Here is a 25,385-nt window from a genome sequence, read left to right on the forward strand (position 1 = left end):
CATTCCAATTCCTCTGTATCCCCAAATCAGTTTTCCAGGCCCACTTTACCTTCAGTAACTCCTTCCTGTTCCCCTAGTCATGAGTGAATATGTTGAATGAGGACCTTTGTAAGTTCTGATGAAGTGGCATGTTAGGGGAATGAAGCACTAATCCCAGAGCTAATGTGCCTTCTTTTCCTTTCAGTACTTTAAAGAGTTTTTCTCTTGATGTGTGACCTGCCCTATCACCAGTGGGTATCTGAGCTTAAGGCCTCTGTAATGAGATATGAAAAGAGAATTCATGTCCCTGACTGACAGCATCAGGACTTTTGATACCTGCTTCACCAGGATTTGGATAACAGGAGACTTTCTGGAGGAAGATAACTCTTAGAAATTTAGGATACAGAGTAAGCATTTCTTCCTGGAACCTTGTGTGAGAGACATAAAGACAGTCTCAGATTCTTACTCACAAGCAGTTAAAGGCTGTACCTCTGAAGTAAAAAGGGACACACAGATATAAGAAGTTAGTCCTTGCTCTAGAGGTAAGTATAGTCCTCTTCCTAGTGCTAGCTAGACCCTGCCTGGACAAACAGGAATACCTTACTATTATTAAACAGCAATGTCTTCAGCTTCTCTCAGCCCTTTGTTTCAGCATTGGTAACCCTTAGGCATAGAAAGTTCTTTGCTCTTAGCCAAAGCAATTGAGTTGTTTCCTTGGAGTAACTGGATGGTCATTAAGGAGAGGAAAAGGTCTTAGAAGTCGCAATATAATGTCTATGAAGGTGAATGGTAAGATTAGGCAAGAAAAGGACAGGAAAGAATGTATTTCCTTTCCTCAGAGCCCTGCAAATCTCCTTTCCCAGGGCTGCTAGTTAAATTTGTCATTGCTGAGGACATTCTTTATGTTCCTTTCAGGATTTGACAGAGTGGCTGATGTCAAGGAGAGAAGGATGCAAAAGAAACTCAATATGTATGTGTTAAAAAAAAAACAATACTCTGAAGGGACCATGATTCTTTTATTGTATATAACATAAGGAAATGCCCCCAAATTCTCCTTTTAAAGCTATAGTGTACATATTAAGTATCCTAGCCTTTACAGTTACTGCTATCTATATCTTTCTCAAAATAAAAGCCTGTGTTTTCTGAGACATACCACTTAGATCTTTTTTTAACTCCTAACAGTCATTAGCACAACTCTACCAGAAGTTAAAACCAGGAGTAGCTGGGAGGCCGGAAGGCCTTAAGATGAACATCTTCTATAAGATGGGATCCATTAGCAGATGAACAACTATGACCCTAATAAAGAAGTTGTCATTACTTAAGGAAGGCTGGTAGTGCGAGTGCCTTGGTGTTGCCTTCTTTTGGCACAGATATGGTAATGGGCTCCTAAAAAGTCAAGGAGTCTTTTCAGAGGTACAAAGGGCTGTGGGAATGCATTTCCCCTTAGTGCGATGTGATTTGGGCATTTCCAGGTGAAATTGTGAAGTTGCCAGAGTGTGTATAACTTTAGCTTTCTTCCTTTTTCTCCTATTTGGAGTTGCTATCTTTGGCCTTTACCTGTTTGATGGTCTTTCTTCCACTGAGTATGATCTTTCCATTGGTTTCTTATGCTTTATAACTAATCATCTAGTGTCCATAGAGTGAATTTGCTAATGTTATGATAGTTGCAATTCGTTATTTACTTACTTGCGCTTGAAATACATTGTTTAAATCCTCTATCAACTCTGTGAGGCAAGTACCCATACTACAGATGAAGAAATGGAAGCCTGGGAAGAATTTACCCCAACAAACACAGCCACAAAATGGTACAGCTGCGCTTTTAACTCAGATTTGATTCCAGAGATGATGCTAGACTTTGCAGACTTCCATGGAAACCAGGCTTTCCTATACCCAGTGTTCACTGTTCTCTTCAAATGGCCAAGATCAGAACTTTAAGGACAGGAAGGGAGATGTTTATGAAAGGGAGGCCTGTACTTGCCCTTTAAATCATGCAATCTAATCTATACATTTCCTCCTTCCACTTTCTCCCTCTTGATACCTTTCTTCTTCTTGTCCCTCTATTCCCTCCATCTTCTTCCTTGCATTCCTCCCATCTTACTTCCTCCTTTCTTTCTTCTCACCCACTTTCCCCTCTGTCCTCCTCCCTCATTCCTTTAAATTTCTGGGAGGTAATATAGAGTAGTAGTCCAGACAACGACTCTGGAACCAGATAGGCTGGGTTGAAATTCTAACTCTGCTGCTTAATAGCTGCATTCATTTGGACATATAATTTATTTTCTATATGCCTCAGTTTCCTTTTCTGTAGATGGAGATAATATATCCTTTTGTCCTAAAAACAGGACAAAAGACTGTCATTATGAAGATTAAATGACCTGGCACATAGTAAGCACTCAATGACTGGTAGCTATTGTTATTGGTTCAGCTTTTATAATTGAAAATAGATGTTACATTTATGTGGTACAAAATTCAAAAGAAACAAGTCTGTAACAGTGAAAAACTCTCTCTCATCTCTGTCTTCCAGATACCAGTTGCCCTCCTCAGTGGTAATTAATGTTACCACTTCCTTGTGTATCCTAGCAAAATTATTCTATGTACATGTAAGCAACAGTATAAAGTGACTGCATCCTTCTTTCCCACAAATAGTGGTGTTAGATAATAACAACCTATACTACTGTATCCTTTTTTTTTTTTTTTTTGGCTTTCCCTTTTGGCACTTTTATAAATTGAGATAAAATTCACCCTTTTAAGGTATACAATTCGGTGCTTTATAGTATATTTGTAAGATTGTACAACCATCACCACTCTCTAATTCCGGAACATTTTTATCACCCCAAAAAGGAACTCTGGTCCCATTAGCAGCCATTTCCCATTTCCCCTTCCCTCATTCTTTGTTAACCACTAATATACTTTCTGGCTTTAAAGATTGGCCTATTCTGGACATTTCATTTAAATGGAATTATAATATATGGCCTTTTCTTTCAGTTAGCCTAATGTTTTCAAGGTTCATTTATGGTGTAGGATTACTTTTTATGGCCAGGTAACATTCCATTGTACCACCTTGTGGCACATGATGCCAGGTTTTGTTTATCTGTTCATCAGTTGGTGGACATTTAGGTTGTTTCCACTTTTTAACTGTTGCTATAAATAATGCTATGGTAAACATTCATGTACACGTTTTCGTGTGAACATAGGCTTTCAGTTCTCTTGAGTATATACCTATCTGGGCATTCCCAGGAATTGTCAGGTCATACAGAAATTCTGTATGAACTATTTGAGAAACTGTCAAACCTATTCACCAAGGCCACTGTACCATTTTACATTTTCACCAGCAATGATTGAGGATTCCAATTTTCCACAGCCTAGCCAACATTTATAACTATTCCAGTAGGTGTGAAGTGGTATCTTATGATTTTGATTGTATTTCCTTAGTAACTAATGATGTTGAGCATCTTTTCTTGAGCCTACTGGACACTAGTATGTCTTCTTGGAGAATGTCTATTCAAATTATGTGCCCATTTTTTAATTGGGGTTTTGCCTTTCATTGCTGAGTTTTATGAGTTTTTAAAATATATTCTGCATGGTAGATCCTTATTGGATTTGATTTGCAAATATTTTCTCCAATTCTGTGAGTTGTCATTCCACTTTCATGATGGAATCATTTTGCAACACAAAAGTTTTTTAGTTTTGATGAAGTCAGTGCATCTGTGTTTTTCTTTGGATCCTTGTGCTTTAAGTGTCATGTCTAAGAAACTATCAGCTAATCTGAGGTCACAAAGATTTACTCATGTCTTTTTCTAGGAGAGAAAAATTGACTGTTTTGTTTTAGCTTTTACTTGTAGCTCTTTGATGTATTTTGAGATAATTTTTGTGTATCATGTGAGGTCACGTTACAAAATCGTGCTTTTGCACGTGGCTATTCAGTTGTCCTCGCACCATTTGTTTTTTAAAAAAATATTCTTTGGCTCATTTGTTGTCTTGATACCCTTGTTGAAAATCAGTTGATCTTAAATGAATGGGTGTATTTCTGGCCTCTCCATTTATCCTACTGGTCTGTATGTCTATCCTTATGCTAGTACCATACGGTCTTGGTCACTGCAGCTTTATAGCAAGTTTTACAATTAGGAAGTATAAATCCTTCAACTTTACTCTTCTTTTGCAATTTTTTTTTTTTTTTTTTTTGCTATTCTGGGTCCTTTACATTTACATATGAATTTTAGGATTAGCTCATCAATTTCTGCCAAAAGGACAACTGTAATTTTGATAGGGATTGCATCAAATCTATACATTAATTTGGGAAGAATTGCCATCTTAACAACACTAAGTCCTCTGATCCATGAAACTCTGATATCTTTTCTATATATTTAGGTCTTCTTTAGTTTCTTTCAATAATGTTTTGTCATTTTAATGTACAAATATTACACTTATTTTGTTACATTTGTACCTAAATGTCATATTCTTCTTGGTACTATTATAAATGGAATTGTTTTCTAAATTTCATTTTTGGATTGTTCATTGCAGGTATACATAAAAATACAACTGATTTTGTGTGTATTTATTTTTCCTTTTTTCTCAGACAAGTTAGAGAATGTGTATTGATTTTGCATCCTGAAACTTTGCTGAACTTACTAGTTCTAAGTTTTTTTGTAGATTTCTTAAGATTTTACATATTCAAGATCATGTCATCTGAAAATAGATGGTTTTCTTTCTTTCTAATCTGGAATCCTTTTATTTCTTTTCTTTGTCTGATTTCTCTTTCTCAGAACCTTTAGTACAATGTTGAATAAACGTGGCTAAGAGTGAATATTCCAATCTTGTTCCCAATCTTGCAGGGGAAACTTTCAGTCTTTCACCTTTAAGTGTGTTGTATGCTTTTGATAGGTGCCCTTTATCATCTTGAGGAAATTCCCTTCTATTCCTAGTTTATTAAGTACTTTTGACATGATATGGTGTCAGATTTTGTCAAATGCTTTTTCTGCGTCTGTTGAGGTGACCATGTGGGTTTTGTCCTTTGTTCTATTAATATGATATGACATCATATTGACTGATTTTTAAGTGTAAAATCAATTCTGTGTTCCTGGGATAAATCCCACTTTTTCATGGTGTATAATACTTTCTATTTGTCACTATATTCTATTTGCTAGTATTTTGTCAAAGATTTTTAGATCTCCATTGATAAAAGATGTTGCTTTGTAGTGTTTTGTTTTGTTTTGTTTTGTTGTGATTTCTTTTTCCGGGTTTTGGATTAAGGTAATACTGGCCTCATAGAATGAGTTTGGAAGAATTCCCTTTTCATTTATTTTCTGCAAGGGTTTGTAAGGGGTAAGTTTTAAAATTCTTTAAATATTTGTTAGCATTCACCAGTGAAGCCATCTGGGCCGGGCTTCTCGTGAGAAGTTTTTTGATTGCTAATTTAACCTCTCTACTTGTTATAGATCTATTCAGATGTTTATGTCTACTTGAGTCAGTTTCAGTAATTCGTGTCTTTCTAGGAATTTGTTCATTTCACCTAGGTTATCTTAATTTGTTGATATATAATTGCTCATAGTATTCCTCTATAACCCATTTTTATTTCTTCATGTCAGTAGTTCTTCCTCGTTTCATTCTTTATTTTAGTCATTTGAGTCTTTTTTTTCTTGCTAGTCTAGCTAAAGATTTATCAATTTTGTTGATCTTTTCAAAAAACCAACTCTTGGTTTTGTTGATATTTCTCTATTATTTTTCTGTTCTCTATTTCATTTCATTCATTTCTGTTCTAATTTTTGTTATTTTCTTCCTTTTGTTTGCTTTGAGTTTAACTTGCTTTTCTGTCTAGTTGTTTCAGGTAAAAGATTAGATTGCTGATTTGAGATCATCTTCTTTCATGTAGGTTATTAAAGCTGTAAGTTTGATTCTAAGCACTGATTTTTCTGCATCCCCTAAGTTTTGGTATGTTGTATTTATATTTTTATTTATCTCAAAGTGTTTCTAATTCCCTTGTGATTTCTTCTTTAACACAGCTGTCATTTAGACATATGTTGTTTAATTTCTACATACCTATACATTTTCAAAATTTACTTCTGTTATTAATTTCTAATTTTATTCCATTATGGTAAGAGAACATACTTTGTATAATTTCAATCCTTTTAAATTTATGGATACTTGTTTATGGTATAACATATAGACCATATATTAGGCCATAATATACGTAGAATATGTATTCCTCTTGTGTACATGCAGCATTCTCTAGGATACTCTAGGATATTAGAGAAGGCTGCATGTACACATGAGAGGAATGTGTATTCTACTGCTGTTAGGTGGAGTGTTTTATAAATCTCTGTTAGGTCTAGTTGATGTACAGAGTTGTTCATGTCTACTGTTTCGTCACTGATTTTCTGTCTACTTGTTCTGTCCATAATTGCAAGTGAGATATTAAAGTCTCCAACTATTACTGTTTAATTTTCTATTTCTTTCTTTAATTCTGCCCATTTTTGCCTTGCATATTTTGAAACCCTATAGTTAGGTGCATATATATTTATAATTGTTGTATCTTCTTGATGGATTTGCCTTCTTATCATTATAAGAATTTCTTTTGGTCTCTAGTAACAATTTTAGTCTTAACTATTTTGTCTGATATTCATATAGTCATTTCAGCTCTCTTTAGCTAGTTTTCATGGTGTATGTTTTTACATTCTTTCACTTTCTATCTAACTTTTTTCTCCTATAGGCAACATTTAGTTGGGTCATATGTTTTTAATTCATTCTGCTAATTTCTGCCTTTTGGAATTAAACATTCCAAATTCGTTTACATTTAATGTAATTACTATAAACTTAGATTTATGCCTGCCATTTTATCTGTTTTCTATTTGTCTTATATCTTTTTTCCTTTCTTCATCAACTACCCTTCTGTTGTGTTAAATAATGTTAACTTTAGATTTATAATTAGTACTCTATGAAGTTCTCTTTTAAATGAGCTAGACAGGGAGAAAGACAGTTTTCTTCAGTAAACATTCCCTGTATTAATACCAGCCTTTGGTTAATTTCCAGATTTTTTTTTGAGACAGCGTCTTACTCTGTCACCCAGGCTGGAGTGCCGTGGCATGATCTTTGCTCACTGCAACTTCCACTGCCTGGGTTCAAGCAATTCTTCTGCCTCAGCCTCCTGAATAGCTGGGACTACAGGCATGCACCACCACATCCGGCTAATTTTTGTGTTTTTAGTAGAGATAGTGTGTCACCATATTTGCCAGGCTGGTCTCAAACTCCTGACCTCAGGTGATCCATCTGCCCCAGCCTTCCAAAGTGCTGGGATTACAGGTTTGAGCCACCATGCCCAGCCTTCTTGTTGCTTTTTGGAGGAGATAATTTTCAAAGGTTCTTACTCTACCATGTATCAGGTTTAATGTATGAGTTCTTTTATGGCTTTTGGTGTCATTCTTTAAAGGAATTTTTCCTCTAAAATTATTTTAACTATTCCTCAACAGTTTTTCAACTATCTTTTAGGTCAACTTTATCAAAATAGTATTTGCTTATAGGAAAATGCACCCATTTAATTGATAGGTTTTGACAAATATATATATATCTGTAATCACTAGCACAATCATGATAGAGAACATTTCAACCAAAAAAGTTGTTTCACTTCCCTTTGTCATCATTCCCATTTCATCAATACTCCCAGCTTCAGTACAAAATACTCTCATTATTTTTAATTGTCTTTATTTCTCCTTTGTCATTTCTTATTTCACTCTTCTTAAGTTGCCTAACAGTGTCTCTTTAATTTCATTTTTTAAAGAATTCATTCTTTTATGTATTAATTATATCATTTTTCTCTTTTAAAATTAACTATTTGAATAAGATGCTTAATTGTTAAAGAGTGTGAATTTTCCTCTGAGCACTTCTTTAACTGAATTCCAAAGGTTCTGCTATGAGGAGGTCATCTTACCATGTTGCCTGCATTTGCCTTACTTTATATTGAATATGTTTCTTATTAGAAAATTTAGAATGGCAGTATTTTCATCTTAGAAGTTACTTTTACAACTATGACTTTGGTTGGTATTCATAGATTTCCTACCATGATCAATGATGGAATTTTTATATTTCCTCTTCCCCACCACTTAATTGATAGTTATTTTTCTTAGTATTTTCCTTTGTACTCAAAAGTAAAAATGTACTTTTTACTTCTGTCATATTCTAAAAACTTCTAAATATATTCAGACCATGGTGAGTTTTTCCAGAGGGTTCTTTTTATTCTCTATTCTGCCCTTTTTTCTGCCACTTCCCCTTTCTGGCAGTCCCTCATCATAAGCTGATTGGTGGACAAATTGGAGCCCAGGACACACCACTCGTTCTTTCTCCTGAGGTGCCTATGTCAAGCTCAGGATCCCTCCAGATGGTGAAAACCTCTTTATGCCTAGCTGTTTGTGATTGTAACAAGACTGGGTTACTAAGCGTTTTAGCACAATGTGGGCAAATACATACATCCCTCAGTATCTGTGGGGGATTAGTTCTGAAACCCCCTGTGGATACCAAAATCCATGGATGCTCAAGTCCCTTATATAAAATGGTGTAGTATTTGCATATAACCACACATCTCATATACTTTAAATCATCTCTACATTAAAATACCTAATACATTATAAATGTTATGTAAATAGTTGTTATACTGTATTGTGTAGAGAATAATGACAAGGAAAAAAATCTGTACATGTTAAATGCAGACATAACCTTTTTTCTAATATCTAAAGAAATATTTAATCTAATATTTAAAGAAATATCTAATTTTTTTTCTAATATTTTTGATCCACATTTGCTTAAATCTGTTAATGCAGAACCCATGAGTATGGAGGGTTTACCATATTTTCAAATACAACAGTTTCAGCAGAAGAAATTCTGGAAAGTCCTTAAAGGTTCTTTCACCCCTAGCCTGGACTGACTTTCATTTATACTTGACCATGGCCATACCCTTACCATTCCCTTTTCCCTCCCCTCAGTTCATTTCTCCACTGGGCCCTTCTCAGGCTCCAGGGTTTAGACCAAAGGAAACAGTCTACCAGATGGCCACCTAGTTAAGAGACAGCCAGCTCTGGTAAGACTGATGCCTGTAAAGGTCTTCTGGTGCTAGAAAATCCTTTGTCCTGCCAGGGAACAGACTTGGTGTCTATTTTCATTTCTGTACTTATTCCTATATCTTTTCAGTCCCATTTCTCACACACCATTTGTTCTGGGTCTCTTTTAACCACCATTAACCTAATACCACCCCCACCCCATCACATGTTGTCACATCATGTCACTTATTCACAAGGTGCAGAGCAGAAAGGAGAAGACCTTCTTTGACTCAAGAAAATGAATATATACTTAGAGGTATCACAAGAGAAGCAAAAAATACTTTTGAAGAAGACTTTTCAGTATCCCTTGAATCAAATCATTATAGTGTTCTGACCAGGGAAGGAAACCATTTCCCCACTGAGAGACAGGAGATCATACAGCACAAAACTTAGACCAGAGTCTTTTCAGTTCACAGGCCAAGCAATCAGTCAGACTTGGACAGTTTCCTTTCCCATTCAGTCATTAAGAGTTTGCACATCATTATTAGGGTTTATTTAGCCCAGCATGTAATGGCAGAAGAACTAGTGGGAGAGTGGGTGGCAGGGAGGTCTTCCCCAAGACATCTCAGTCATATCTGAGCATCAGTTTCCCTGTCAGTAAAGTCAGGACATTGGATTCGATCTTAAAGTCCCTGCTCAGATAACCTAAGGATCCTAGGGCATGAGTTGGCTGGCTGGATGCACAGAACCCCCAGGGATGGTCCTCATGAGTTCACATTGTGATGAGCAGCTTAGCTGGATGGAGTCTGATTGTTAGGTGGATTCTGGGCTGGCCCACAGGAGGCCCCTCCACCTTTGTCCCCTCCTGGGAAGATTACTGTGGCATATGTCACAGGCTCGGAGCAGACCAGGACCTTAGGAGGTAGTGGGGGCAATGAGGATGGGGCTAGGGGTGAAGGTTTGCCTGATGGGGGATCAAGAGGTAGGCTGGCATAGGTGGTATCATCAAATGAAGGTGGCGAGTCAAGCCTAACATATGGTACATCCAAAGGCAATTCAGCAGCCAGTCCAGAGTCACTGACATGGTGGACCACTGAGGAGGGATTCTGTAACAAAAGCAGGCAAATCAGGAATGCCTCCCTCTGCCCCAGAACTCCCTTTGGTGGGAAGCCCAGGACCGCACTAGATCTATCTCTTGAGTCCTGAGTACATCAGTGGGCAAGAAGGCTTCATTTTGAAGATTTTCAAGCCCCAAGTTTTTCCCCAAATCTGAGAAGGTGGGATGCCAAGGGAGACATTAGTGTCAAGTTTACAGCATTTAGGAAGAGGGTTTGAACCCCAACTAGGTCCCAGTCCTTTTTCCACCCCGTCATCCTAGGACCTCTCAGTGAGTATGATGGATGGAAAGTCTGGGGAATTTGGCTATGGGCCTGCAGAGGCCTCTTACCATGCCTGAAACTCTGCTGCTCAGGAATCGGCCACAGACACCCAGCCTGTTCCCTGGCAGGACAGACAACAGCAGCATAGTCTGCTTCTGGGGCTGGCTCAGAGCCTTTCCCTCATTCCCTTCCTTCAGAAGCCTCTGAAATCTCCTCACTACTGCAGACTCACCTTCCCTGGACCCACCACCAAACCTTTACCTCTTCCATCTCCCCAGCCTGCTGTAAATCTCCCCACCCATTTACTGCTTCCAGAGCTCCCTTCCACCCACCTCAGCACTCAGCCTACCTCCTAAAACCCTTTCTTTACCTTCTATAATGCCCTTCCACTGTATTGCCCTACCCCTTCCAATTCCTGTCTTTCTGTAGGCCTGCTCCCACTGAATCTCCTTCCCTCCCCTCCATCCCTCAGCCCTGGGAATTCTAGGATATGGGGGTCTTGAGACAAGCCCAGACAAATCCATTTGTAGGGGGACCTAGACTCCTGGCCTTATCTACACAACTAGTTGATAAAGGAATGTTAGGGCCAGGCTAGGCTAGGAAGAGAGAAAGCCACCTACCTTTTTTCCTTTTGGCCATCACAGCAAACAGCACCACTGCCGCCACCAGCAGGCCTAACAGGAGCACAGCACCCCAGATCAAAGGAATGCTGAGGAACAGAAAGGGATAGGCAGGCTTAGACCTGAAGCCTGTGGGGAGCTGCTGGCCAGGAGCCCTGGAGCAGTGACAGAAGGGTCACATTCTTGGTTGGGAGAGGTAGATGGAATGGAATGAGGATGGCTGACTGAGGCAGGGAAGAAGAGGGATGCACTAAGATATCCTGGCCAATGATTCACCAGCATGAAGGGACCATGGCTGAACCAGGACAGAGAAGGGGTGTGTGTGTGTGTGTGTGTGTGTGTGTGTGGTCTGTCCAGAAGCTCCCGAGATGTGGGAAGAATCATAAACTTTCCCTTTGATCTAGTTTGGAGCTCTAAACAAGTTATTATCTCTACCACCACCCTTCTCCTGGCCTCCCAAATCTAATCTTTTCAGTACCTCTTCTCATCCTGGCGGGGTTCCAAAGGGTTGGCACTGCCTGCAGGGTCTGAGAATGCGTTCTCAGACAGGCTGCCAAGCTTATGAGTCTCTTCTTCCTCCTCTGTCAGGCCAGGAACACAGTCAGAAGGAAACATTTAATGAGTGCATTATTTAATATCCTGTTGAGGTCTGAGGGACTGGAGGAGTGGAGCCAAGGCAGGAGAGGTCTCCAGGAAGGAACTCAGAAAGGGGAGGCTGGGATGTTCCTTAGGGGCCTGTCACTCCACAGGTCAGGAAATGGCACTGACTCTTTATGTCTTTACCTGGTTGTGACTATATCCACTTTTCCCTTTACCACCGGCTCCCCCCATCTTCCCGCTGCATTTCTTCGCTTTTACCTGCTCCACCCTTCACCCCTCGGGCCTTATCAAGCTGTTCAGTCTATGTAAAAACACCTGCTGGGTGATTTGTACAGACCACCCCTTCCCACCCCAGAATAGGTTTCTCCAACTCTCATCCTCAATGGTGACCTAGCTCCTGGCTCTCAAGGGTCTCAAATGGGGCCTCTTCACATACCTGCAACCCTGCAACCCCACCCCAAGTTCTGCCCTCCAGACTGAAGAAAGTCTGGGTGGGCCCTCGTGTGATGCAACATTAACCAACTGACCTTCCCTGAGAGCCTTGCTGGGATCCTGAGACTGGGTTTGAGGACAAAGCCTCTGTCACCCCTGCGATGTGCTTGACCTCTGGCTGCAGGACTTGGGGTTGGTTTCTCTGGGCCTGGAGACTTGTCTTAGCAACCAGGGCAGTCCTTTCAGACCTACTGGAATGGGGCCTTGCCTTGTTCTTGAGAGAGTCATCCTTCCGATTCCCCATCCTATGCCACACCAGGAACTGGGGCTGCTGTGGCACATGTCCTGCCCTCCTGGTGCCTATTGGGCCACCTATGACCACCTTCTCTGAAGCTAAATGCTCACCTGAGCTGCAAGCCATATCATCTCTGAATGCCATGCTCCACCTGCCTGCCTGAACGTCATCCTCCACAGTACCTGCCCCATGGCAGCAAGTTGGGGCTGCCATGTCCCTGTCTCCTGATCCTCCTCTCCTTTCCAGGTCCCTGTTTCCCTGATCCTCCCCTCAGAGAGTCTAATCTTGTCACAATTTGCTTTTTAGGGAGTTAGAACTTGAATTTAGTAACTCAGAGTGTCAAGGAATGAGGAGGGCAAAGAATGACAAAGATTAACAATATATAATATAAAACAATAACCACAGGCTTGAGATGAGAAGAATGCTAATGACAACTTAGTCTACCCTCTTACTGAGAGGGAAAAAACAAGGGAAGGAGCCAGGCATGGTGGCTCATGCCTATAATCCCAGCACTTCGGAAGGCCGAGGTGTGCGGATCATTTGAGGTCAGAAGTTCAAGACCAGTCTGGCCAACATGATGAAACCCTGTCTCTACTAAAAATATAAAAATTATTCAGGTGTGGTGGCGGGCACCTGTAGACCTAGCTACTCAGGAAGCTGAGACACAAGAATCACTTGAACCCAGGAGGCCAGGGTTGCACTTGGGCAACAGAACAAGACTCTGTCTCAAACAAACAAACAAACAAACAAACGAAAACAAGGGAAGGGAAAATGCTCTACTTAATTTTATTATTTGGGGATTGGGCATAAACTCTTGAGAAAAAGAAAACCTAAAAGTGAAAAAATGGCCAGTATCCATAAAAGAAAGAGTGGCCATCTGTGCTTCAGGTAGCTGGCCATCATTTTCCCTCTAGAACCTTAATTTTTAGAACATCCCATCTTTCTAAAAAAAAAAAAAAAAAAAAAACTTTTTAATATTTTAAAATTTTATTTTAATAAATGCTTACATACTAGAGAAGTTATAGGCTGTGGAAATGAAACCTGCAAAAACAGTGTTTTCAATACTGAAAATAGGGTCAAGAATATTGGCTTAAAATATTACTGACACTTTTCCCATTTGTAAAATGAAAGGAGTTGAAGTAGTTCGGGCACTGAATGTACGTGCTTGTAGGTGAGACATACTAGATACCCTGCGAAGACCTATAAAATTAAGTAAGGCATGAATTCCATAACTTTTAAGCCATCAAGCCCGCTTTGACAGGAATAAAACACTGGAAGCTACAAAAATTACTTCTGGTTTATACACTCAGATTCAACATTGCTTAAAACATTTCTAAGTAGAAAATAAGGTAGCATCAAGAGTGTTGAACATGCTGGAAGAAGAGGCCAAGCCCCGGGGGTGGGAAGGCCATGCCTTCCTGTGGGGCAGCGCACTAGCGTGGAACGGGGAAGGGGATGGTTTTCAGCTGATTTATCTCAGTCTTCCCACCCAGTTGAGTTTCCGCTCCCTGCAGAGCTGTCAAGAGGATATCTCCTCAGAATGCCTCCTCCCCAGCTCCTCAAGATCCCAAGAGCCCTGGCAATAGATGGAGGTGGGGAGGGTAGGTCCAAGAGGTGGCAGCTGGCCTAGGGTAACTCACCTGGGGGCAGTATGTTCAATGAGACTCTGTGCAAAATCTGGGGCCCCTTGGCCCCCTCCACCATGCAGCCATACTCGCCAGCATCCTCCTCCTGCAGGGTAACCATTTCCACCTGCAGCAGGCCTCCACCCAGGTCCGTGAGAAATGTACGCCTGCTCGCTGGAGCTCTGCGATCCACAGCTGAGGACACCAGGGGCTGGCACCCCTCCGGCGAGAAGCGACACCACACCTTCTGAGCCTTGACATCCTGGAGCTTATAGTGGCACTGCACAAGAATGGAGCTTCCCACAGGTGCCTGCAGCACCTCTGGGAGACTTCCAACTACGCCCTGACCTGGGGAAGGAAATAGGGTGGGAATGTTGGGCAGGAGTTGGGAGCACCTCCCAGCCCAGCTGCTGGCATGGGTGTGGCATTCACAATAACACGATACTCCTGGGCATGGGGCTGAGCATATGGGACCTGGAGCTGCAGCTCCTTCTGAACCTTACCTTCTAGTCCCAAGAGCAGCAGCAAGAGCAGGTTGGGGCCCATGGCTGTGCAGAGAATTGTCAACTCCTGGACTTGCCTGGGCACTGAGACAGCATTCCTCTGAGGGCAGGAAACATCTGCCTCAGACAGTCACGTGGGGTTCTCAGTGACCATGGGGTGGGAGGCAGAGACTGGTGGGCACCTCCAGGGGTGGGGATAGGGAGCTCTTCCAAGCCCTGGTTGGCTCAGTGCTCAGGAACTACCCCGAGGGTAGGGGTGGGCAAAACAGGGTGAGAAGACCCAAAGAAAGCCAGAAGCCTGTGGGGGCTGGAGCCCAGCTAAGGAGTGAGAGGGGAGAATTGTGACAATTGGAGGACAAGAGAGAAAGAGAAAGGTGATCTTCAGGATCTTCCTAATACAGAATCTGAGGGCGCACAGCTGTGGAGGAAGGTAGAGTACCCTGCACCTCACCCAAGGCCATTCTCACTCTCAGTTCTTTAGGCGTGCCCCCCCCCACCACCCAAGCTTTCAAGAGGTTGTCCTTGCATGCAGCACAGCCTCAAACAGGAAGTTTCACCTTGATCCTGTGCCCAGGACTGGGTCTTTCTTCATTTACTGTCCTGGACACTCTAGACCTTTTCCATCAGGATCCACTTTCTTCAGTTCTTGGAAACAAATTCTTTCTTTGATACTTCATGTCCATTTTCTTCTCCCCTCCATTTTTCTGCAACTCTTTAACTAGTTGGTTACTAAATGTCATGTCTCATTTTTATATGTATTCATCTAATTTTTATATCTTTTCTCTCTCATTTTCCATCTTTTTGTCTGTTTTGTTCTGTCTTCAAGAAGATTTTCTCATTTTTCTTCCATCTCTTCTATGATTGTCTTTTAAATGTTATTTTTTATTTTTTAATATTTTGAATTTGTAAGACAAGATATTTCTTCTTCTTGGAGCATTCTTCAATTCTGGCAGACTATTTTTGTTTCATGACTGCTCCATCTTCTCTGTTGGAAGACAATTCTTCATGAATATTTTCACATTGCCGCAAGTTCTAGTCCTGCGCAAAGGGCACTGGCCAAGCTTTGCTGAAGGGTGATTGAATAGCAAGCATGCCTTGAGTGCAACATCCAGAGACTTGCTAGCATTCTTCCTCTTCTTCACCGGAGATTTGTTTACATTCCAGAGTAAAGGTCTCTGCCCCCCGCCGCCCCCCCCAACTCCCCATCTCTCTTCTCTCTCTCTTTTCCAGAGAGGAAGATATACCAGAGTCTCTATATAAACTCCAAGTCTCATAATTTGGGGGTTTCTCTCCTGTGATGCAAACTCATAGCCTGAACAGGAGGCACCTGGCTCTCATTCATGTTGCCCTGTGGAATTGGGCTCAGGGAACTGGGACAAAATGAGAGTAATAAACCTAATAAACTATCTGACCTCAGACACAGGGAAAGCACCAGTGGTCAAAGAGACTGCAGCAGCTTGGGATGGGCAGGAGGAGTGTAGCACCCTCATTTAAAGGGCAAGACCTAGAAAAGGGCCTGGAAAGGTCATTCCCCCTCACTCCCATTTCCTCCCTTCTCTCTTTATGTTTTCCTCTCTTTTTCCTTCCTTCCCTTGGGAACAAGGGAAAACTGGGAGCAGAAGCTTGAGAAAGCCAGTTAATGTGTTAAGCTGGGCCTCAGGAAAGTGACCAACTTCCCCGTGAAGTGGAAGTGAAGACTGGGTGACCAACTTCTGAGGGATTTCTTGGGACATGGGACGTTCTCTGCAAAAACTGAGAAAGCCCTGAACAAACCAGGACAGCCTCACTCTAGTTGGTGATGTGTTTACATCTTACCAATACATATCAGGCTTTCTTTGATTTTCTTACAAGAAAGTTATTTTCACACTAACAAACCACCTGGGCATGTTGTGTGAAGAGGGAAACTATTCAACACTGAACTAGGTGTTGAATATGGTCCATTGCTGGGTGATGGGACAGAGGTGATCAGGCAAGATCCTGGCCTTCACAGAGGCATCGTGTTGCTGGGCATTAGATCGAGGAAACTAGTGTTTATTGAGGACCTACTATGTGCCTGGCCAAGGATCTTCACAAATGTTCTTTCTTTCTTTTTTTTTTTTTTTCTTTTGAGAGAGAGTCTCACTCTGGCACTCAGGCTGGAGTGCAGTGGCACAATCTTAGCTCACTGCAACCTCCACTCATAGGTTCAGGTGATTCTCTGCCTCAGCCCCGCAAGTATCTGGGACCACAGGCATGTACCACCATACCTGGCTTTTTTTTTTTAATTTTTGGGGGGCGGGGGTAGAGATTGGGTTTTGCCATGTTCTCCAGGCTGATCTAGAACTCGGCCTCAAATAATCTGCCCCCTCAACCTCCCAAAGTGCTGGTATTACAGGCATGAGTCACCACATCCGGCCACAAATGTTATTGCTTTCAACCTCACAAAAACCATGCAAAGTAGGGGAAGTGGTTGTTTTGTTTATTTATTTCTACAAGTGAGGACGCTGAGGTTTAGAGGGATTGAGGAACTTGCCTAAGGTGTCTTAGTAGAAGGCAGGATTGAAATTTGAGGCCAAATGGCCTCACTCCCCTTCATTCCAGGGTGTTCCCAGAGAATCTAAGGCAGAGGTGCCCGTGGTAATTCCAATCCAGAGGTGGATGTCTCTAACACAACAGAGAAGGAAAGAGAAAGGCCAAGCTCCCATAAGAAGAAAAGCCTGATTCTAGGCTGGGGCTGATGGCAGCCACTGTGCTCCAGCACCAGGCAGGCCCTGGGGAGCCTCCCAGGCCATTTCATCAGCATAGGTGCCCACAACTGGGGCAGGAGGTAGGTGGTGAAGGTGCAATTTGGGGTTGGCTCATTCTTGGTGTCTATACTGTACCCTGGATCTATAGAAATTGGAGCACTGCCCCAGGACACAATGAGGAAGTTGAATGTGCCCCTGAGCCAGGGAGGCCACGGGAATACAGATTGGACCAGAATCCCAGGGCTCTAGGGCAGGAGCCAGCAGAGCAGCTTATATGGGGAGTGGACAAGGCAGGGTTGGGGCACAGTTGGAACCAGGGGAGTGATGTGTTGAAGGGAGGCTAGTACATGAGGACTGTGCCAGGGGCTCCATCCTTGTGATTAAAAACCTCAGGGCCAGGTGCAGTGGCTCACGCCTGTCATCCCAGCACTTTGGGAGGCTGAGGCAGGTGGATCATGAGATCAAGAGATCGAGACCATCCTAGCCAATATGGTGAAACCCCGTCTCTACTAAAAATACAAAAAGTTATTATTATACTTTTAAGTTCTGGGGTACATGTGCAGAATGTGCAGTTTTGTAGTTCTCATGGGATCTGATGGTTTTATAAGTGATGGTTTCTCTGAGCTCTCTCTCTCTCTTTCCTGCTGCCTTGTGAAGAAGGTGCCTGCTTGCCCTTCACCTTCCACCATGATTGTAAGTTTCCTGAGGCCTCTCCAGCCGTGCAAAACTGTGAGTCAATTAAAGCTCTTTCCTTTATTAAAAATGTGTGTGTGTGTGTGTGTGTGTGTGTGTATATATATATATACACACACACACAAAATTAGCTCAGCATGGTGGTGCACACCTGCAGTCCCAGCTACTTGGGAGACTGAGGCAGGAGAACTGCTTGAACCCAGGAAGTGGAGGTTGCTGTAAGCCGAGATTGCACCATTGCACTCCAGCCTGGTGATAGAATGAGACTCTGTCTCAAAAAAAAAAAAAAAAAAAAAAAACCTCAGGTGCCCAAGTCCAGGTTAGGTGGCAAGGGGCAGCCATCTGAGCTGTGGCCACAGGGGCTCCTGGGTATCCACTTCTCTAGGGTTTGGTCCAGAGAGCCTGAGAATATGGCCAACTCTCTTCCTCTTTCCCCTGCAGCTCACCCTCAGGGGAGTCTCCTCCCAGTTTCCCCCTGACTCTTGGCCTGGCTGGTGTGTGTGCTGAAGAGAGACATGAGGTTGCGTGGGCTGCCCTGGCTGTCCCCTTGGCCCTGAATACTCCTCCCCGTGATGTCCTCATGGTTCACTTCCTTGCCCCCTTCAGGTGTTCCTCAAATGGTACCTTCTGGCTGCCACATTTAAGATGGCATCATCCCCTGTCCCTCCTGCACACCCATACTTCTAACTCTGCTTCATGTTAATTTTTTCCTCAGCACTTTTGCCCTCTGACAGGCTATCAGATTTACTTACTGTGTACATGGTCTGTCTCCTCTCCTTACAGTAAAAGTGAGCTCTGTGTGGGTAGAATTCTCACCTGTTTTGTTCACTGTTATATTTCCAGTGCTCAGAATAGTATCTGCCACAGACTGGTTGCTCAAACTAATAGTTGTTGAATAAATAAGTAAGAGTGAGTTAGAGGAAAGAGCACCTTGAACACCAAGTGAAATTTGGATTTCCAGGCTCTACTGGGGATTTTGAGTGCATTCCTTTCCCGTGTTGAGCCTCAGTTTCCCTTCTATACGATGCGGGGCTTGAACCGTCAGCTCCCAGTTTGATATGCTGTGCTTTATCAAATGTGATATGCTGTATTTAACAAGCCCTTGCCATTTCTCTGAAAGGGAAGTGACATGATGAAAACAGAGTTCTAAGGAGATGAATGGGTGAGTGTGCCAGGATTTGACCTTGGTGGGGGAACTGAGTCAGCTGGAGGGGTCTTTGGGGCAGGGAGGCCCCATAAGCCAAGGGAAGCTGATAGAGAGGGTGAATGCTGGGGAGGAGAGCAGAGGAAGACTGGATGCTAGAGAAATCCCAGAGGAGGAGGCAGGACTTGGCAATCAGATCTAGGGAGGGGAGGAAAGAAGAAAAAAACTGGCTGACTGGAACCTGTGAGAATGAAGGGATGTGGTATCCTATGGTCCTGGGCCTCAAGGAGCCAGGTCTCTTATCTTTTTCTCATCCAAATTTATTTTCCTACCCCTGTAGAAAAAAATGAGACTTTTATGAAGTCCAAAACTATCCAGTTAAATATGACAGTCTTGGATTTATTTATGAGTGTTTAATGTCCAATGCCCAGAAGTTGTCAGGTGATCTTACCACCTCCCGTCTCCCCCAACTTGTCCTTGCTTCCAGGATCCAGGAGAAGCAGGGTTCAGGCAGAATAGCCTTTTGCCAGAGCAGAAGAACAAGGAGTCCTGGTGACCAAGTGGCAAGTGTGCAGGCTGGGCTGGTCCCTGGTGGGACTTATCCTGGACTTTTCCTCCCATCCTCTTCCTTCACGTGTCTCTCAGCCCTGCAATAGTTCAAGGACTCATGCGGCCCCTCTCATTGCCACCTCCCATTTCTGCCCAGTCCACCCTCAATGACTGTGCTCTCCAAGCTCACCTGGCAGAGTTTGGAGCTGGTGCCCCGGGTCATGGCCACAGTCCAGTTCACTGAGTGGATGTGTCCTTAGCTTCTGCCCATGCCAGGCTGCAACCCAGAGGGCGCTGGCTGCTAGAATCTTGATGAGAAAGATGCAGGCCAGGAGGAGAAGAATGGAAGTGGGTGGCAAGGGGATTTCTTCTTCCAAGAGGCTCCTTGGAGAGACAAGGAGGGCAGGTGGGAGCCTTGAGATGGCCTACAGACTAGAATCTTCTCTCAGGGAATGGGGAGAAACCAGGAGCTTCTAGGAGCTCAGCACACTTCCCCACCCAGCACCATCCCTGGGACAGGCCTTTTTGGGGGCTATGGGAGCCCATAGTCAAGAGACTTGAGTTCTAGGCATACTCTGCCACTAACTTGCTGAGTGCACTTAAACACATCACCTTCCCTCAGTGAGTGGTTTTCTTCTGTACATAGTAGTATACCACGGTGTGTGTGTGTGTGTGTGTGTGTGTGTGTGTGTGTGTGTACATACACGTGTGCTTAGGTGGTTATATAAGCAATGTTTAAATATCAGTACGCAGGCATGGACCAGTTAGAGCTGATTCTGGTCCTACCAAAGAAGCAGAGATCTGGGGGTCCTCGCTTTGTACTAAAGTATGAAAACTTTCGTTGTTGCTTAATTACAGGGATGTCTGGGAGCTGCCGGGGAGGGGTGGGAGCTGCTATTCAGGAGTCTCAGAGCAGCCACTCTTTACAAACCATTATAGGAAGACTTCTATAATGTCACACTAACTAACTAACACATAGCAGCTGGCGGGAGGGGTATTTAGGTAAGACACATTCAGGGCTCTTCAGGCTCCAGTTGCCTTATAATTTGTAGTTCAGGACACCCAGCTCCCACCCCCTGTCAGGCTCTTCAGAGTGAAAGTCTCCCCATGAGTTTTAGGAAAGACCCATCACTTTACCTGGAGATGCTGTGCTCCACATGGACATCCTCGAAGCTCTCAGACTCCCCGGAGACCCAGAGATCTCCAGCATCCTGGTGGTCCAGGGGGTCTATGGGAGGCAGAGCCATGAGCCTCCAGCCCCTTCCTCCTTGAGGCAGGGGGAGAACTTTGGTGGGAGAACCCTTCTGGATGCGGTTAGGTCCCCTGGGCTCTGGTGCTATGTGAATCAAGTCATTAGGCTTCATAAGCCTCAATTTCCCCACTTATAAAGTGGGCAGTTAGGAACACTTCCTTAATAGCAGGATTGCTAGGGTTCTGTGAGGGCACCACTGTGCAGCGGTGTCCAGCACCTCATTGGAGCTCATTAACTGCAACACCCCCATCCTTCCACACAAGGATGAGAAGGGCTGAGAAGGGCAAACGCAATCATGAATGTACTTGAATATCCTATGTAAACTGTCAAGCTGTCTACACGAGCTATGGGTTATTGTTATTTTTCTGTCTCCCTCTTGGGAGCTGGCTAAGGGAGTTCACCACTACCCACCGCCCTTAGAAAAGTGGTGGAGGTGGGGTTTGCATCTAGGGCTGGCAGTCTCCCCTGGCCTCCCCACGTTAGGCGAATACTACTCCTGACCTCATTTCCATGGTAAAGAGCCATACTGGGGGAGGGGTTGGAAAAGAGGAGATTCAGAAAAGGCCTCTGCAGCCCCAGATTTGTTCTATGGGTCACAGTTGTGTTCTGGAGCCTCAAGCAGATCTTCCTGGACAGTGGTCCCTGTGCAAAGCTCAGGGGTGTGGGAAGGAGACACCCTGACTCACCTACCCACACCTGGACTGATGGTCCCAAGACAGTTTAGTAGCAGGAGGCTCAGAGCAAATGACACACCCTGTCCCCGGACCCCAGAACTCACGGGAACCCTGTGGGGCAGCAGGACAGACACCACCCTTTCCATTCAGAGGTGAGAAAATGGAGATCCAGAGAAGTGAAGCACATTGCCTGGCACAAGCAAGTGTTCCTTTCTAGGGGTGCAGGTTGCGGCTAAACTTTTGTTGACAGGGCCACTGGTTGGTTGGTTGATTGGTGAGGGAATAAATTACTCTCCTCCTCCTCCTTAGGGACCTCCTATCATGTTCACCTGCTAACTGGATGGAGATGGAGAAAGCTGTTTGGGGAAGCAGGGTCAAGGCCAGGCTGGCTCACAGGGTGCCTTAATGCAGAGTAGAGAAAGGTATCCTTTTTGCAGGTGATGCAGCTCTGCCCCAGAAAGCACAGCCTGGCCAAAGGAGTCTGTGGTGGATTTTGACCCCCCTTGTGCAGTGAGCAACCTGCACAACTATCCTTGGTAGCCCTGAGTGGGGAGATGAGACCCACACAATGGGTTTTCCCAGGATCCCTGAGAGTCCAGAGGGTGATTCTGCACACAGACACCCAAAACATGAGGCCTGGAACAGGGGCAGGCCAGAGAGGCAGCCACTTCCCACTCACCTTCCAGCACCTCCACCAGCACCCTCCTGAGGGTGTCAGCCTCACTGCCATGGAGGATCTGGCACTGGTAGAGGCCTGCGTCGTGGGGTTGTAGATTCTGCAGCGTAATGGTGAGAGTGCCACCCAGGGTATCATCTGTGATGACTGTGCTCCCATTCTGCCTCCTCAGGAAGGACAGCAGCCACAAGTTGTGCGTGCTGACCACACGATAGCACGGGCCCTTCTCGCCCAGCTGGCGGCACCAGGCCTTGCGCCTCCCCCATTGCTTCATGGAGTCATAGGGGCAGGACACCTGCAGGGACTGGCCGGCCACACCCTGGAACACTGTGGTGTTGTGGGCTCCGGACAGCTCTGGGGAGGAGACATTCATTCACTTCTTCATTTACCAAATGCGCATTGAACACTTGCTCTGTGCAGTGACCTAAACAGACAAAAATTCTGCCCGGAAGGAGCTTAGGTTCTTATACAAGTTGGGAGCAGGTGGCACAGCCCAGGCATGTGTTTGTAGGAAATTGGGAACCAGGAAACCTGGGATCTGTGTTTGGTTTTCTCATTATTGGGCTTGCTGGGCCTCTTTGGAGAAGTAACTGAACCTGTCTGGGCCTATTCTGGAGGCACTTGGTATTAAGACCCCCTCCAGTTCTACTCTGCACACCTCTTTGCTGTCATATGGGACTAGAACCTCTCAACCTGGGGCTGACTGGGCATGCACTCCCTGCCCCGCCACTCTTGCTTGCTCTGCAGCCACCCACGTTGGTACCGACTTTCCTGACCTTTAGCTTCCAACTTCCCTATTTCTGTGGCTTTGTTCCCCTTTCAGGAAGGACCCGTCTCAGAGATATTTTGGGGGAGACATGAGACTGCTATTTTGGAAACCCTCCTTAGGGCAGGGGAGACGGGCTTAGAGCACCAGGCTACTGCTGGGGAAGGAGCTGTAGCAGAAGCCCCCAGAGCCCTCTGCTGTGACTTCTCCTCTCTCGGTCCTCCCTTGCCTGCTATCTTCAACCATTACTGTGACAGAGGCTTAAAAGATAGCACTGGGGAGCTGGTGGCCTGTCTTCAGAAACTAGAGAGCCCAGATGAGGAGTGGCCAATTCCCACCTCACCACCTCCTATTCACACCTCAGGACTCCACCTTCCCCTCCCCTCCCCATCTAGGAAGCTGCAGGAGCAAGACTTCATTTGACACCATCTCTCTTCTTGCTCAGGTTTGTCCAGTGCTCTGGGGGAGCAAAAGATACACTTCCCTCAGTGGGGAGAAACAGTTGTTTACAAAAATTTGGTGTGTCAATTTCCCCCAACTCAGTGACAGAAATCTCCAGGCCCCTCACCTCCCATCAAGAGCTGAGGACAAGAGGACCTTCAGAGCAAAGGAGAGAGTGCCCCAAAGATTCAGATGAACGTCCTAAGGTTCTTTCCTCCTTTATAACTGTAGGGACTCGTACTTAGTGGCTTATAATTTCAGAGGCTATTACCAGTGCCAGTACCCCCCAAAGCTTCCCCCAACTGCCAGCTAGTGCCTGGGATGCCACTGTTAGCACTCCTTCCCTCCCAATGCAACCAGAGCCCACCAGCCCCTTACATGTCCACATGCAGGAAGTCTGGGGCTGGGTTTTGATACAAGGTAGGGAAGGAGGGTGTGAAGAATATGGACAGAGTGGGGAGGAGTGCAGAATAGGACACTCAGGCATACCGAGGACTGCCACCTCTTTCATAATTCCTCCCAGGGCCCGCCACCTGCTCCCCAACCACATGCTCAAAGTGAGGAAAGAAGGCATCACAGGGCACAGAGGGGTTCCTACCTGTGACAAAGAGTAAGATGAGCAGCCGGAGAGGCTCCATGCCACCCTTTCCCAGCCAAGGGAAGATGCAGAGTGCCTTGTGCAAGATCTCGTCTTTCCCTTGAACTGCAGAAAAGAGAGGATCAGTCATGTCAGGCACTGCCCACAGGAACTGGGCTTCTGGGGATTGAGCAATAGTCAGGACTGGGGTCTGGAGGCGGTGCAGGGTGGGAAAGGAGGGGGAGAAGGAGTTGGCCATTGCAGCCCTGGCGGAAGGAGGCCGAGTCTCCCAGATCTCTGGTGCCAGCCAGGGTGGCCCCCAGATGGCTGGGGCTTGTAAGGCCCTACACTGCTCAGTTTCCTTGCAGAGCCTAGCCCAGGAATCACAGTCCTCACAGCTGTATTCTACCAGCCGCAATGCCCGCCATCTTCTGGTTTCAGCCTGCAAGGTTTGGAGAACAGCTGTGCCCATAGAAGCCAGGACACTCACCCAGCCCCTCTTAATTCTTTCCCCCAGGGCTGTCATTCCTGTAGTGTGGCAGCAGTTAAGTATACAGCTTGGAGCCAGGCTTCCTCACTTTCTGGGTGTGTAACCACCCATCCAAAATCCACCTGTGTCTCAGTTCCCTGATCCGTACAGTGGGAATAACAATAGTGTGAAGGGTTATCAGGAACACCACGTGGGTTCTACAGGTAAAGTGCTTTCCAGTAGGGCCTGACATACAGCATTCAATGAATATGAACTGTTACCATTATCCTAGTTAGAAGGGAAAAGGGAAATGGGCTGTTCATAAGACAGAATTTTCTCTCTCACTTGGAATTTTCTGCCCCAGTTTAGCCTTCTTGGAACTGTTGGGTGTCTCTTGTGTGCACATTTTCACACTGGCATTTATTTTGTGCACACACATGCTTGAACTCCTGATCATCCAACAGGATGGGACAGGATATTTTCCAGAGTACTGGGGGTAGGGGTGTGTTTTTCTAAAGGTGCAGATTCCCATGAAGGGTGATCCAAGCATGGGGACCCACATGTGCTAAGGTACAAAGGTGTGAAATGGCCCAGTGCATCAGGGATTGGCTGGGGGAGGCTTGAGGCAATTCCAAGGGTAGGAAATTGAGTTGTGCTGGGAGTGGTAGCAGAAGAGGCTGGAGAAACCTGCAGGGGCCTGTGGATTGCCAGGGTCTGCTTTAGTTTCCTGCAAACACTCACTTATTTGTTCTTTTATTCATTTATTTACTCATATTTACTGTGCATCTACCTTACAGGAAGGGAATGTGTTTGGAGATGGGAATTCACAGGAAGGAGAAGACAGGCCTCCACCCAGAGGGCCAAGCGTTGCCCAGCCTTGCTTCAAGGACCTGGGGGCTGAAGTCTGAGGCCACCTGAAGATCACTCTGCAGGTACTCTTCTAGGGTCTTTTTCTAGACGTCAGG

At 44.6% G+C, this 25,385-nt stretch overlaps 3 protein-coding genes across 4 annotated transcripts in view; 1 reads left to right on the top strand and 2 right to left on the bottom strand.

Annotated features, from left to right (window-relative positions):
- LOC100393267 (uncharacterized) overlaps positions 1–25,385 on the top strand; it is a 97,000-nt gene that overhangs the window by 44,082 nt on the left and 27,533 nt on the right. The window contains exon 12 of the transcript XR_013534209.1: positions 185–25,352. The gene's annotated coding sequence lies outside the window, so the exon portion shown is untranslated. The remainder of the gene's footprint in view (positions 1–184; positions 25,353–25,385) is intronic.
- Positions 9,530–14,544, bottom strand: TREML1 (triggering receptor expressed on myeloid cells like 1). 2 transcript variants are annotated; one of them, XM_002746524.5, is made up of 6 exons: positions 14,454–14,544; positions 13,966–14,298; positions 11,477–11,579; positions 10,999–11,087; positions 10,447–10,499; positions 9,530–10,105 (listed from the first exon to the last, which is right to left on the bottom strand). In XM_002746524.5, exons 1-6 carry the CDS (start codon positions 14,494–14,496, stop codon positions 9,791–9,793), a joined length of 936 nt encoding a protein of 311 aa, XP_002746570.1. In that variant the 5' UTR covers positions 14,497–14,544; the 3' UTR covers positions 9,530–9,790. The 2 variants fall into 2 exon arrangements, with proteins under 2 accessions (XP_002746570.1, XP_008992635.1); XM_008994387.4 differs by lacking the exon at positions 10,447–10,499.
- On the bottom strand, positions 19,390–24,046 carry TREM2 (triggering receptor expressed on myeloid cells 2). The gene is made up of 5 exons (XM_002806700.7): positions 23,973–24,046; positions 22,171–22,521; positions 20,703–20,793; positions 19,756–19,949; positions 19,390–19,663 (listed from the first exon to the last, which is right to left on the bottom strand). Exons 1-5 carry the CDS (start codon positions 24,010–24,012, stop codon positions 19,647–19,649), a joined length of 693 nt encoding a protein of 230 aa, XP_002806746.4. The 5' UTR covers positions 24,013–24,046; the 3' UTR covers positions 19,390–19,646.

This window comes from Callithrix jacchus, chromosome 4, assembly GCF_049354715.1.
Source record: "Callithrix jacchus isolate 240 chromosome 4, calJac240_pri, whole genome shotgun sequence".
Classification (NCBI taxonomy): domain Eukaryota; kingdom Metazoa; phylum Chordata; class Mammalia; order Primates; family Cebidae; genus Callithrix; species Callithrix jacchus.

What these genes read in the sequence shown, in the direction of transcription:
- TREML1 (XM_002746524.5), bottom strand. Translation starts at nt 14,496, where the DNA reads ATGGGCCCCAACCTGCTCTTGCTGCTGCTCTTGGGACTAGAAG. An exon ending in ATTGAACATACTGCCCCCAG is followed by an intron (nt 11,580 to 13,965) that starts GTGAGTTACCCT and finishes CTGGCCTGACAG; the next exon opens with AGGAGGAAGAAGAGACTCAT. An exon ending in GATGGCCAAAAGGAAAAAAG is followed by an intron (nt 10,500 to 10,998) that starts GTAGGTGGCTTT and finishes CTGTCCTGCCAG; the next exon opens with GGAACAGGCTGGGTGTCTGT.
- TREM2 (XM_002806700.7), bottom strand. Translation starts at nt 24,012, where the DNA reads ATGGAGCCTCTCCGGCTGCTCATCTTACTCTTTGTCACAG. An exon ending in GCTGGTGGAGGTGCTGGAAG is followed by an intron (nt 20,794 to 22,170) that starts GTGAGTGGGAAG and finishes TGCCTCCCATAG; the next exon opens with ACCCCCTGGACCACCAGGAT. An exon ending in GTGGAGCACAGCATCTCCAG is followed by an intron (nt 19,950 to 20,702) that starts GTAAAGTGATGG and finishes TGTCTCTCCAAG; the next exon opens with GAGCCTCTTGGAAGAAGAAA.